Source organism: Budorcas taxicolor, chromosome 1, assembly GCF_023091745.1.
Source record: "Budorcas taxicolor isolate Tak-1 chromosome 1, Takin1.1, whole genome shotgun sequence".
Lineage (NCBI taxonomy): Eukaryota > Metazoa > Chordata > Mammalia > Artiodactyla > Bovidae > Budorcas > Budorcas taxicolor.
Window position 1 is genome coordinate 148330110 of NC_068910.1, and position 15025 is coordinate 148345134.

Sequence of the window (15025 nt, forward strand, 5' to 3'; positions counted from 1 at the left end):
GGAAAAACCATAGCCTTGACTAGATGGACCTTTGTTGGCAAAGTAACGTCTCTGCTTTTTAATATACTATCTAGATTGATCATAACTTTCCTTCCAAGGAGTAAGCATCTTTTAATTTCAAGGCAAATTGGAAGCGGTCAAACAGGAGATGACAAGAGTGAACATCGACATTTTAGGAATCAGTGAACTCAAGTGGACTGGGATGGGTGAACTGAACTCAGATGACCATTATATCTACTACTGTGGGCAAGAATCCCTTAGAAGAAATGGAGTAGCCATCATAGTCAACACAAGAGTCTGAAATGCAGTACTTGGATGCAATCCCAAAAATGACAGAATGATCTCTGTTCATTTCCAAGGCAAACCAATCAATATCACAGTAATCCAAGTCTATGCCCCAATGAGTAATGCTGAAGAAGCTCAAGTTGAATGGTTCTATGAAGACCTACAAGACCTTCTATAACTAACACCCAAAAAAGATGTCCTTTTCATTATAGGGGACTGGAATGCAAAAGTAGGAAGTCAAGAAATACCAGGGCAAATTTGGCCTTGGAATACAGAATGAGGCAGGGCAAAGGCTAACAAAGTTTTGCCAAGAGAACACACTGGTCACAGCAAGCACCCTCTTCCAACAACACAAGTGAAGACCTTACACATGGACATCACCAGATGGTCAATACTGAAATCAGATTGATTATATTATTTGCAGCCAAAGATGGAGAAGCTCCATAAAGTCAGCAAAAGAAAAAAAAGACCAGGAGCTGACTGTGGCTCAGATCATGAAATCCTTATTGCCAGATTAAGATTTAAATTGAAGAAAGTAGGAAAAACCAGTAGACCATTCAGTTATGACCTAAATCAAATCCCTTATGACTATACAATGGGAGTGAGAAATAAATTCAAGGGATTAGATCCTATAGACAGAGTGCCTGAGGAACAATGGATGGAGGTTCATTGTATAGGAAGCAGTGATCAAGACCGTAGTGAGGAAAAGAAATGCAAAAAGGCCAAATGGTTGTCTGAGGGGGCCTTACAAATAGCTATGAAAAGAAGAGAAGTGAAAGTCAAAAGAAAAAAAGAAACATATACCCATTTGAATGCAGAGTCCCAAAGAATAGCAAGGAGAGACAAGAAAGCCTTCCTCAGAGATCAGTGCAAAGAAATAGAGGAAAACAATAGAATGGGAAAGACTGGAGATCTCTTCAGGAAAATTAGAGATACCAAGGGAATGTTTCATGCAAAGATGGGCACAATAAAGGACAGAAATGGTATGGACCTAACAGAAGCAGAGGATATTAACAAGAAGTGGCAAGAATACACAGAAGAACTATGCAAAAAAGATCTTCATGACCCAGATAATAACGATGGTGTGATCACTCACCTAGAGCCAGACATCCAGGAATGTGAAGTCAAGTGGGCCTTAGGAAGCATCACTATGAACAAAGCTAGTGGAGGTGATGGAATTCCAGTTGAACTATTTCAAATCCTGAAAGATAATGCTGTGAAAGTGCTGCAGTCAATATGCCAGCAAATTTGGAAAACTCAGCAGTGGCCACAGGACTGGAAAAGGTCAGTTTTCATTCCAATCCCAAAGAAAGGCAATGCCAAAGAATGCTCAAACTACTGCACAATTGCACTCATCTCACATGCTAGTAAAGTAATGCTCAAAATTCTCCCAAGCCAGGCTTCAACAGTATGAGAACTGTGAGCTTCCAGATGTTCAAACTGGATTTAGAAAAGGCAGAGGAACCAGAGATCAAATTGCCAACATCCATTGAATCATCAAAAAAGCAAGAGAATTTCAGAGAAACATCTATTTCTGCTTTATCGACTATGCCACAGCCTTTGACTGTGTGGATCACAACAAACTTTGGAAAATTCTTCAACAGATGGGAATGCCAGACAACCTGACCTGCCTCCTGAGAAATCTATATGCAGGTCAAGAAGCAACAGTTAGAACTGGACATGGAACAATAGACTGGGTCCTAATTTGGAAAGGAGTATGTCAAGGCTGTATATTGTCAAACTGTTTATTTAGCTTATATGCAGAGTACATCATGAGAAATGATAAACTGGATGAAGCACAAGCTGGAATCAAGATTGCCGGAAGAAATACCAATAACCTCAGATACGCAGGTGATACCACCCTTATGGCAGAAAGCGAAGAGAAACTGAAGAGTCTCTTGATGAAAGTGAAAGAAGAGAGTGAAAAAGTTGGCTTAAAACTCAACATTCAAAAAACTAAGATCATGGCATCTAGTCTCATAACTTCATGGCAAATAGATGGGGAAACAGTGACAGACTTTATTTTTCTGGGCTCCAAAATCACTGCAGATGGTGGCTGCAGCCATGAAATTAAAAGACGCTTGCTCCTTGAAAGAAAAGCTATGGCAAACCTAGACAGCATATTAAAAAGCAGAGACATTACTTCGCAAAAAAGGTCCATCTAGTCAAAGCTGTAGTTTTTCCAGTAGTCATGTATGGATAAGAGAATTAGACTGTAAAGAAAGCTGAAGAAGAGAGTGCCGACGAATTGATGCTTTTGAACTGTGATGCTGGAGAAGACTTTTGAGATTCCCTTGGACTGCACAGAGATCAAACCATTCAATCCTAAAGGAAATCCTTCCTGACTATTCATTGGAAGGACTGATGCTGTAGCTGAAACTCCAATACTTTGGCCACCTGATGCAAAGAACTGACTCACTCATTTGAAAAGACCTTGATGCTGGGAAAGATTGAAGGGGGAGGAGAAGGGGACGACAGAGGATGAGATGGTTGGATGGCATCAGCAACTCGATGGACATGAGTTTGAGGAAACTGTGGGAGTTGGCTATGGACAGGGAGGCCTGGCGTGCTGCAGTCCATGGGTCTCAAAGCGTCAGACACACTGAGCGACTGTACTGAAGTGAACGACGATCCTATATGCAAGGCAGCAAAAGAGACACAGATGTAAAACACAGACTTGAACTCTGTGGAAGAAGGTGAGGGTGGGATAATTTGAGAGAATAGCATTGAAACATGTATATTACCGTATGTAAAACAGATGACCAGTGCAAGTCTGAAGCATAAAGCAGGGCACCCAAAGGTACTCTGGGGCAACCCAGAGGAATGGAGTGGGGAAGTAGGTGGGCATGGGTTTTAAGATTTACCCATAGCTGAGTCATGTTGATGTATGACAAGTGCCATCACAATATTGTAAAGTAATTAGCATCCCATTAAAATAAATTAATTTTAAAACAAAAAGCTGTGCCAGCACTTCCCTGGTGGTCCAGTGGTTAGGGCTCTGCACTCCCAGCACAGGGAGTCCAGGTTCAGTGCAGTGGGCTCAGCATTTGATGCAGTGATCCTTTATGAAGACCCATGGGACAAATTTCTTTCATGTCTTATTAACAAGTTGATGTGCTTTTCCTGAACAACTGGTTTGGGTAAGTCTTCAGATATAATGAATTGTATAGCTCTCCATATTTCCTTGTGTACTGCCTGCTAGATCAGAGCCTAGTCTGCAGCAAGTTCACATGGCCTTATTGTCTGTGTTTTATGTACATCTTCTTCATCTTATTGTTTTAAGCTCTATTTTTTTCTTCGCCCTAATCTCCTTGGTTATTTTCTGTCTGCCTATTTTACACAGACAGAAAATATATATTTTATAAGAACTGGACATGGGACAACAGACTGGTTCCAAATAGGGAAAGGAGTACGTGAAGGCTGCTTATTTAACTTACATGCAGAGTACATCATGAGAAACACTGGGCTGGATAAAGCACAAGCTGGAATCAAGATTTCTGGGAGAAATATCAATAACCTCAGATGTACAGATGATACCACTCTTATGGCAGAAAGTGAAGAAGAACTAAAGAGCCTCTTGATGAAAGTGAAAGAGGAGAGTGAAAAAGTTGGCTTAAAACTCAACATTCAGCAAACTAAGATCATGGCATCTGGTCCCATCACTTCATGGGAAATAGATGGGGAAACAATGGAAACAGTGAGAAACTTTATTTTGGGGGGCTCCAAAATCACTGTAGATGGTGACTGCAACCATGAAATTAAAAGATGCTTACTCCTTGGACGGAAAGTTGTGACCAACCTAGGCAGCATATTAAAAAGAAAAGTCATTACTTTGCTGACAAACATCTGTCTAGTCAAAAATATGGTTTTCCCAGTAGTTATGTATGGATGTGAGAGTTGGACTATAAACAAAACTGAGTGCCGAAGAATTGATGCTTTTGAACTATGGTGTTGGAGAAGACTCTTGAAAGTCCCTTGGACTGCAAGGAGATCAAACCGTCCATCCTAAAGGAAATCAGTCCTGAATATTCATTGGAAGGAGTGATGCTGAAGCTGAAACTCCAATACTTTGGCCACCTGATGCGAAGAACTGACTCACTTGAAAAGACCCTGATGCTGGGAGGGATTGGAGGAAGGAGGAGAAGGGGATGACAGAGGATGAGATGGTTGGATGGCATCACTGACTCATGACATGGTCATGAATTTGAGTAAACTCAGGGAGTTGGTGATGGACAGGGAGGCCTGGCATGCTGCAGTCCATGCGATTGCAGAGTCGGGCACAACTGAGCAACTGAACTGATCTAATTTTTGAAATGAGATGGAGTATAAATCAATTTTTAAATAGAAACTACTGAATACAGTTGTTCCTGTGGCAGATATTAAACACCTTCTTTTGCCAGCCTTGACTAAACATATTTCCTGTACTATGTATGTCTGAGTAATATAAATTAAATGGTTATAAAAGAAGACACCATTCACTGAGGGCTGGAGTGGTTACATTTAAATGGGTGCAGGAAGTATGTGGATAGAGTGAGTAACTTCTCACAGATCCTTATGAACCCATCACCCACCTGTCTTAGTTTGCAGTCAAGCTGAGTTTGTGCAGCCTGCAATAGGAACATCATGCTTTTAGGAGAGAAGGCCTTGAAACTGGGGTTCTTACTCCTCAGCGAGGACTTCACTCACCACATTTACCGCATGTAAATTTTATAAAGGAAAAGAGGAAAACAGTACTGAAATTATGACACACACACCATAAAAATGATTCGAATTTATTGCCTTGAGCTTTTTATTTTAGACTTTCAGATATACAGTCATTTTAAAAAGGTATTTACAGTTCAATATACATAATTTTTTTAATGCCTATTAATGGTACACGAGTTGTTGTTGTTCAGTCGCTAAGTCAGACACGACCTCTTTATGACCTTATGGACTGCGGCACACCAGCCTTCCCTGTCCTTCACTATCTCCCGAAATTTGCTCAGACTCTTGTCCATTGACTTAGTGATGCCATCCAAGCATCTCATCCTCTGTCATCCCTTTCTCCTCTTGCTCTCAATCTTTCCCAGCATCAGGGTCTTTTCCATTGATTCAGCTGTTTGCATCAAGTGGCCAGCCAAAGTACTGGAGCTTCAGCTTTAACACCAGTCCTTCCAATGAAAGTTTGGAGTTGATTTCCTTTAGGATTGACCGGTTTGATCCCCTTGCTGTCCAAGGAACTCTCAAGAGTCTTTTCCAATACCGCAGTTCAAAAGCATCAATTCTTCAGCACTCAGCCTTCTTTATGGTCCCACTCTCACATCCATCCATGACTACTGGAGAAACCATAGCTTGACTATGATGTGTCTGCTTTTTAATACACTGTCTAGGTTTGTCATAGCTATTCTTCCAACGAGCAAGCATCTTTGAATTTCATGGCTGCAGTCACTGTCTGCATTGATTTTGGAGGCCAAGAAAATGAAATCTGACAATGTTTCCAGATTTTCCCCATCTATATGTGATGAAATGATAGGACCGGATGCCATGATCTTCATTTTTTTAATGTTGAATTTTAAGCCAGCTTTTTCACTCTCCTCTTTCACCTTCATCAAGAGGCTCTTTAGTTCCTCTTCATTTTCTGCCATTAAAGTGGCATATCTGAGGTTATTGATATTTCTCCTAGCAATCTTGATTCCAGCATGTGATTCATCCAGCCCAGCATTTCCCGTGATGTACTCTGCATTTAAGAGTACATAATGTACATTATATCTAATAATAACTTTTAAATTGAGAGGATTTATCTTAGTTAGATATAAAACAGGGAAATATCTCTGTCCTGGTCTGATTCAAATAATTTTTTCTTTTGGTGTTTTGATTCAGAGAAATAAATTCTTGATTATCTACTTTAATGATATAGTTTTTTATAAATACCACATTTCTAGCTCATCACACTCTGCTACTTTTAGAGAGAGCTCAGAGAAGGCAGGATCACCTCATTTGGACTTTCAGACAGACATTTGAGGGTGGAAGGAGAGGCATCATAGCTAGTGTGTGCCTTAGAACCAAAAAGATTAGACCAAAAACAAACAAAAAAATTGTCATTTGGGATTAAGTTTACACTGTTCACTCACTATGAAAAATCCAGTTGTTGTTTAGTCAATAGGTTGTGTCCAACTCTTTTGCGACCCCACAGACTGTAGCCTGCCAGGCTTCTCTGCCCATGGAATTCTCCAGGCCAGAATACTGAAGTGGGTTGCCATTTCCTACTGCAGGAGGTTTTTCTGACTCAAGGATCGAACTTGAGTCTCCTGTATTGGCAGACAGATTCTTTACCACTGAGCCACTGCTGCTGCTGCTGCTAAGTTGCTTCACTCATGTCTGACTCTGCGATCCCATAGACGGCAGCCCACCAGTCTCCCCGGTCCCTGGGATTCTCCAGGCAAGAACACTGGAGTGGGTTGCCATTTCCTTCTCCAATGCGCGAAAGTGAAAAGTGAAAGTGAAGTCGCTCAGTTGTGTCCGACTCTTAGCGATCCCATGGACTGCAGCCCACCAGAGTCCTCCATCCATGGGATTTTCCAAGCAAGAGTACTGGAGTGGGGTGCCATCGCCTTCTCCGACTGAGCCACTAGGGAAGCCCAAAATGCAGAGTTGAATGTAATTACCATTTCCTTTACAATGTTATAAAGATTAGGTCATCCTAAGCTTTCTCTTTCAGAACAAATCTCATGTTCTTATGTTCTCATGTTGCTGAGGCAGATGTTAAAATACATCTGAATTAGGATGGAACCCGCAGATTACCAAAGATCTATACTGCAGCAAAGATACTGGCTCTCCCAAACATAATTAAAATATTAATATCTTGCCCTTATTAAGTAGTGTCATATCAAAAACAAAGAAAAGGAAGTGGAGTTCTGCTAGCTAAAAATTAATTATAAGATAAAAATATCAGAGTACCAATACCCTTAGTTCAAAGTATTTCTAACATGCTTTATCTTTATTACCTTATGCTGCTGCTGCTGCTAAGTTGCTTCAGTCGTGTCCGACTCTTTGCTACCCCACAAACAGTAGCCCACTAGGCTCCCCTGTCCCTGGGATTCTCAAGGCAAGAACCCGGGAGTGGGTTGCCATTTCCTTCTCCAATGCATGAAAGTGAAAAGTGAAAGTGAAGATGTTCTGTCATGTCCGACTCTTAGCAACCCCATGGACTGCAGCCTACCGGGCTCCTCCATCCACGGGATTCTCCAGGCAAGAGTACTGGAGTGGGGTACCATTGCCTTCTCGATATTACCTTATACTGCTGCACTATTCCTTATTAACTGAATGACACCATGCTGATTGAAGCTCATAAAATTGTAGTTTTGGTAAGTGACAGATTAGCCTGACTGGCTCTTGTAAGATTATAAACGTCAAATAAGCATGCTCTGCAATTTGACAGCTTCTTTTTTATCAAGTAATTTAACAACTCCTTTTTGTGTGTATCTGTGTTTCCCAAAGGATGATATTGGAAAATTTGGCAAGTTGTTGATGCATGGTTCTTTCAACGTTTGGACAGTTCACAAAGATCGTTATAAGATGAAGGATTTAATTCGATTCAAGCCCAGCCAGAGGCAAATCTATCTATTTGAACGGGGAATAGTGTTCTGTAAGATACAGATGGAGCCCAGTGACCAGGGCCTGTCCCCTCACTACAGCTTTAAGAAGTCTATGAAGGTAAAGGTGTCTTATTGCACTTGGGAGTCAGCACAACCCTGTGGAGAGAAATATTGTTATCTTTACTTTATAGATAAAGAAACTGAAGCTTAGAGAGGCGAGGTTAACTAATCAGATGCGAGAATCCACCCAGGTCTGATTCTAGAGTCAGAGCTTGTAATCAGTCACTAGATAGGCCCAGGGCTGGCACAGGTTGCCTTTGTACTGGGTAGGGAAAAGGGACCCTATGCCAGCCTATCTGGACAAACTAATTAAAAAGTACCCTCTTTTGTCCAGGCAGAGGATTGAAAGTCTTGGCGATTAGAGCATGGGCTGAATTTCATCTTCTCAGCCATGCATCTTTTCATACAAATGTAGGCAACACCTGATCCTGGGGGTTTAGGATCCCATGTCCACACCAACCATTGCCTCTTGCTTGTATGAGAAATATTTCATAGCTAGCAATCACATATACACATACATGCTCTTGTGATTAAGATTGTTAATTTATTCATAGTGCTTTTTATTTATGTTTCATAGTGGACACTGATTCAGTTACTATTATGTAGCGATTTGTGAAATACTCAGGTATTAAAGGAGAGATCACTGTTTTGCTTAAAGTTGAAGGCTACAGCTGTGCCTGTGGAATGATATAATCTGTGTTGTCCTCTGAAATAGACAAGATAAATGACACAAGATTGTGTTTTATGTTCCTTGGGGTTGTTAACAGAAAACAGTAAAACACTTAGAAGAAAGATGGAAGAAAAGAGATCAAGGGTAGAAAGAACTGGAGTGACAGACAGGGATAATTCTTAAATTGGAAGAGATAGCATAGAGAATTTTCTTCTTTGTTTACCATAGTTGATGACACTTTCAATTCGCCAACTTGGAAGGGGGAGCAACAGAAAGTTTGAAATTGCCAACCAAAATGGACTTGAAAAATACATCCTACAGGTAAAATTCATGCCTTTCCCATAGGCGTCTCTCCTCTTTCCATATCGTGTTCCCATAACTCAGCAAGTGTTTTTTATCTCATTCTAAAAGTCACCCAGAGAATCAAAGTCCTGTCCAATTAATGTACCAGGTGATGATATTCAGTATTTTCTTATCTGTAATTACAGGCAGCTTCAAAAGAAATCAGAGATTGTTGGTTTTCAGAAATAAGTAAATTATTGATGAAACAACAAAACAATATTAAAGGTAAGTTTACCCTTGCTGACCTCAGTCTGGGGAGTCTACTGATTCCAGGTTTGTGTGGAATCAGTGTGGAGGTGTGGAGATTGGGGATATTGTTAAAGAAAATGATCTGCCTAGAAAATAACTGTGGGCACATTTTCATAGTACGTGGAAGCACCTGTGCTTGCTTTAAATTGTGTAGGGGTTTTGTAATTGTATGTCCCTTTTAGACATGATCTCACCTACCCAATTGCTCAGACCCAATTTTCTCAATCAGAAGTCAACAATATGCAGCCCAGAGGAGGGTCCTCACCAGAACTCAGCCAGGCTGGCACTCTTATCTCAGACTTCCAGCCTCCAGAACTGTAAGAAAGAAACTTCAGTCATTTATAAGCCATCCAGGATATGGTATTTTGTTATAGCAGCCTGAATTAAGACAGCAGACCTGATGAAAATCAGTTGGCCATAGATATAGAATTCTTGGTTGACAGTCTTTTTCTTAAAGCACTTTTGTCATCCCACTATTTTGTAGCCTCCATAGTTTATAGTAAGAGTTAAGCTATTTACTTATTAAAAAATATTTGCATGATACAGGTTGCTTTTCTCTTGCTGCTTTCTAGATTCTCTCTCTCTCTCTTTTTTAATTAAAATGTCATTGACCTACAAACTATGTTTGTTCCAGGTGCACAGCTTAGTAGTTCAGTATTTCTACACACGAAATATTGCCACAATGTATGTCAAAATGTATACTGTCTGGGAATTCACTGGCAATGCAGTGGTTAAGACTCCACACTTCTACTGCAGGAAGCACAGGTTCAATGCCTGTTCAGGGGCCTAAGATCCTGCATGCCACACAGCATGGGCAAAAAAAAAAAAAAAAAGTATATTGCCTATGTTTTCCTTCAGGAGTTTTATGGCTTCAGGTCTTACATTTAAGTCTTTCATCTATTTTGAGTTTATTTTTGTACATGGTGTGAGAAAGTAGTTAATTTTGATTCCCTTGCATGTAGCAGTCCAGTTTTCCAACACTATTTGTTGGAAAGGTTGTCTTTTCCCCAATGTATATTATTGCCTCCTTTGTCATAGATTAATTGTCTACATAAGTGTGGGTTTATTTTGGGGCTCTCTATTCTGTTCCATTGATCTGTGTGTCTTGTTTTTGTAGCACTACTACATTTTTTGATTACTGTATCTTTGTAGTATAGTTTGAAATCACAGCTCATGATACCATCAGCTTTGTTCTTTCTCAAGATTGTTTTGGCTATTCAGGTCTTTTGTTGCTATACAAATTTAGAATTATTTCTTTTACTTCTGTGAAAAAAATGCCATTGGTATTTTGAGAGGGATTGCATTGAATCTATAGATTGTCCTGGGGAGCATAGTCATTCTTAACAACATTGACTTCCAGTCTGAGCATGGTATAACTTTCTATTTGCTTGTGTTGTCCTAAATTTCTTTCATCAATGTCTTATAGTTTTCTCTCCTTGGTTAGATTTATTCCTAGTATTTTATTCTTCTTGATGCAATTGCAAATTAGATTTTTTTTCTTGATTTCTCTTTCTGATAGGTCATTGTTAGTGTATAGAAATGCAACAGATTTGTGTATATTACCTTTGTACCTTGAAACTTTATGTAACTAGTTGCTTTCCCCTTGATGCTTTTAATTTTGCCATTTTAATTACAACCTATCTTAGTGTGGATATCTTTGGATTCATCTTGTTTGGGACTCTCTGTGCTCTGAACCTGGATGTCTGTTTCCTTCCCCAAGTTAGGGAAGTTTTAAGTTATTATGTCTCCAACTTCTCTCTCTCTTCTTCTAGAACCCCTAGAGTGCAAATGTTAATATACTTGATGCTGTCCTAGAGGTCTCTTAAACTATCCTCATTTTTTACAATTCTTTTTCTTTCCTCTGCCAGCTTGGGTGATTTCCAGTATTCTGTCTTCCAGTTTGCTGATCCACTCTTCTGTATCATCTAATCTACTGTTGATTCCTTCTAATGTATATTTAATTTTAGTTATTGTATTGTCTAGCTCTGCATAGTTCTTTATATTTTTTAACTCTTTAAAAGTTGCTCTCTATTTGGTTTAAAAAAAGAAAAAAATATAGATAGATAGATAGATAGATACTGAGTATATGTGAAACAATTTGGTGTTGATCTATATTATAAAGGAGAGTCATGAGTGAGCTTCCCCATGTATCTACCTTTCTGTAGAGTTCAGTATCAGTGCTTTCTGTTTTCAAAAACAGATGAATTATATAGTCTGTGTTGTCTGCATTGTAAACCATAGATATTGGCTGACTTTTATGTTTTGAGTAGTCTGTATTTTTATATGTGACTTTTGTCTTGAAAGTAGTAAAGCCATAGACATGTGCAAAACAAATGATAAATTTATAAATATTAAGTGTTGTATAGAAATCAGCTGTGTACTTAATATTTTTGCCAGTCTGGAGCTTTCAGGGGATTAATGCAAGAAATAGAAAACAAAGACTTTAATGAGCTGATACTCAAAAGATTCCAATAAAGGTCATTAAGACACACACAAAAAAAGTTGCTCTCTATGTTCATCTACTTTTTTAGCTCATTCAGCAGAGGACATGGCAATCCACTACAGTATTCTTGTCGAGAGAATCCCCATGGACAGAGGAGCCCGGTGGACTATGGTCCATGGAGTCACAAAGAGTCGGAGACGACTGAGCAAACTAAGCACAGCACAGCACAGCACAGCATTTTATTAGCATCACCTTGAGCTCTTTGTTGGGTAAATAAGTAATAATTATTGCTGAAATGGCAACCCACTTCAGTATTCTTGCCTGGAGAATCCCATGGACGGAGGAGCCTGGTGGGCTACAGTCCATGGGGTCGCAAAGAGTCGGACACAACTGAGCAACTTAACTTAACTTAATAGTTCTTCTAGGGTTTTATTCTTGTCCTTTCATTTGGAACATTTTCCTCTGTCAGCTCATTTTGCCTAACTTTCTGTTTTTATTTCTATATATTCTATCAGTTACGTTTCCCAGTGTCAGAGATGTGGCCTTATGTAGGAGATGTTCTATGGGGCCCAACTTCTCTTTGATCACCAGAGTGACATGTTCTAGGACTGCCTCCTCTGTGAGCTGTATGGACTTTTCTGTTGTGATGAGGCTGACTACTGTAAGCATACTTGTAGCCAGGGCTGGTCCCCATCCCAGTTGGCTGCCAGACTCTGCCTCTTTGAGGATGCTCCTTGCCTGCTGGCAAGCAGTACTAGGTCCTGGTGCAGTTGGCTTTGTGATTCAGGGGTTCCCAGGACTAGTGCTGGCCCATTAGTGAGTGGGTCTCGGTCCTGGGCCCTCTGGTGGATGAGGCTGGGTCCCTGAATGACTTGGGGATTCATGGGGTCTTAGGGCATCAGGCCTGCTGGTGAGTGGGGCTGTTTCCCAGAACCAATCATCTAGAGGGAAGATTCCAAAATGGCACTTGCCAGCACCGGTATCCTCATGGTAGATTGAGTTCCTAAATATGGCTGCTGCCAGCACCTATATTCCCAGGGAGTTCCTAGTTTCTTCCTACCTCTCTGGGAAGTTCTACAAGATTAGCAAGTGGTCTAACCCAGGATTCTTTCAAACTATTTCTTCTGCCCTGGGTCTTAGAGCATGTAAGATTTTGTACATGCTCTTTAAGAGTAGAGTCTCTATTTTCTAGTGCCCTCTAACTCTCCCAAAAGTAATCCCCACTGGCCTTCAAAGCGTTTGACTCTGGGGGCTCATCTTCCTAGTGCAGGACTGCTGAGCTAAGGAGCTCAATGTGGGGCTTGTACCCCTTGCTCCTTGGGGAGAACTTCTGCAAGTGTGATTATCCTCTTGTTTGTGGGTTGTCTACTGAGTGAGTATGGGTTTTAACTCTACTGCTTTTCTGCCCCTCCTATTTATCTCATTTTAGTTCCTTATTCATATATTTAGTTGTAGATAACCTTTTCTGCTAATCTTCAGGTGTTTCTTATCAGTAGTTGCTCTATAAATAGTCATAATTTTGATGTAGTCATGAAAGGTGTGGTCTTCCTAATCTGTGGTCTTCCTAATCTGTGGTCTTGTGGTCTTCCTAATCTTGTGGTCTTCCTAATCTGCCATTTTAGCTATCTCTACTTTCTTTGTCTTTTGACAGTTTGATCATATTATGTATAGGTGGGGGGTCTCTGAATTTTTATTTCTGGAGTTTTCAGATCAACTTGAATGTGTAGATTAGCATTTTTCTTCGAATTTTGGAAGTGTTTGGCCATTATTTCTTCAAGTATTAATTTTTTCAGTACCTTTTTCTGTCCTCTGGGACTCCTCTTGGTGTATGTTGATATGCTTGTTGGTGTCCTACAGGCTTTTAAAGCTCTGTTTATTGTTTTCATTCTTTTTCTTTCTGTTCTTCAAATTGAGTAGTTTCAGTTGACCCATGTATAAGTTCTCTGATTCTTTGCCTGCTCAAATTGGCTATTGAACCACTGTAGTGAATTTTTCACTCCAGTTATTAAACTTTTCAATCCAAAATATCTATTTGGTCCTTTTAAAGTATAATTTCTCTCTCATTATATTTTCTATTTGATGAGAGTTTGTTTCCATACTTTAGTTCTTTATATATGGTTTCCTTTCATTCTAAACATTTTTTTTTTTTAAGTTGATTTAAAGTCTTGGTCTGGGAAGTGCAATATCTTGGCTTCCTCAGGGACAGTTTCTATTGACTCCTTTTTTTTCCTGTGTATGGGTTATGTTTTCTTATTTCTCTGTATGCATCATAATTTTTCTTTGGAAAATGGACATTTAAAATGACATAATGTGGCAACTCTGGAAATCAGATTCTCCTCCATCTCCAGTGTTTGCGATTGTTGCTGTCTGTGGTTTATTTAGTGACTTTTATGAAATAATTCTATAAAATCCATATTCATTGTCATGTGGGTCACTGAAGTCTGGTTGGTTCATGGTTGGGCAGAAGTTTTCTTAAACATCTGAAATCAATAAACATTCTGGTCTTTGCCAAGGAATTCTGTGTGGACTTTGGAGCGCAACTTTAATACTCAGTCAGACAGGTGACAATTTCCTTAGCCTTCACTTATTTTTTGTACAAAGTCTCAAAATCAGCTGAGGTGAGAGCATAACGTCTTCTAAGATTTTTCCTGAGTGTGTGCACAATTCTTGGCATGTGCACAATGGCCTTCTAGAATCTCCAGCATGTTTGGAGTTTTTCAAAACCATGGATTCTTATGTTTTTCTTTTACTTTTTGATTATCTTATTTTTGCCCCAGCTGTTATCCAGTGTCTCAAGCAGCCAAGAAATTAAATAATCACCTCTAGATATTTTCTCAAAGGGCCCTGGGAAAAGGCTTTTCACACTGAGCAAGCTCTTGGCTGGTTAATAAAGACAGCCTTGCAAGTAGGATATTCCAAGGAACCCCCCAGACAATCAAATAATGACAGTTTTCTGGGAATGAGACTTTGAAGGGTATCCGCATTCTGCCCCCTCCTAGAGCTACCAGCTTGCTAATTTTCACCATGATTATAGGCTGTTGGTTTCCAAGGCTGCCACTAAGAAAAAGGAGTAGAATGGGACTAGGGTAACTAAAACACCACAAAACGTTTGAGGAGTGAATTTTTGGAGGGTTTTTTTTTTATCCCTACACCATTTTCACAGGTGTTATTCACTGTATTCCCTTTAATCACTAAAAATCATCTTTGGGTAGGCTTTATCCTTCACATGTGTCTTCTCAAGTGATATTGGATAGGAAAATCCAAAACAAACTTCATCCATTGAGTTCCAATATTTCTTTCAAGTAATGTTGCTAGGGTTAGGAATGCTAGTTTCATGGGAAAAACCTTTCTCCTATCATTTATACTGGCAACAGTTTTTGTTGTTTAATGAGGAAAATTATA

General features: G+C 39.7%; 1 protein-coding gene across 1 annotated transcript in view; it reads left to right on the top strand.

The window, feature by feature from the left end:
* The window catches only part of MCF2L2 (MCF.2 cell line derived transforming sequence-like 2), a 275208-nt gene that overhangs the window by 238790 nt on the left and 21393 nt on the right, over positions 1 to 15025 (top strand). Inside the window, exons 24-26 of the mRNA XM_052642999.1 lie at positions 7762 to 7977; positions 8818 to 8910; positions 9078 to 9156. Of these exons, the coding sequence (XP_052498959.1) occupies positions 7762 to 7977; positions 8818 to 8910; positions 9078 to 9156 (388 nt within the window). The remainder of the gene's footprint in view (positions 1 to 7761; positions 7978 to 8817; positions 8911 to 9077; positions 9157 to 15025) is intronic.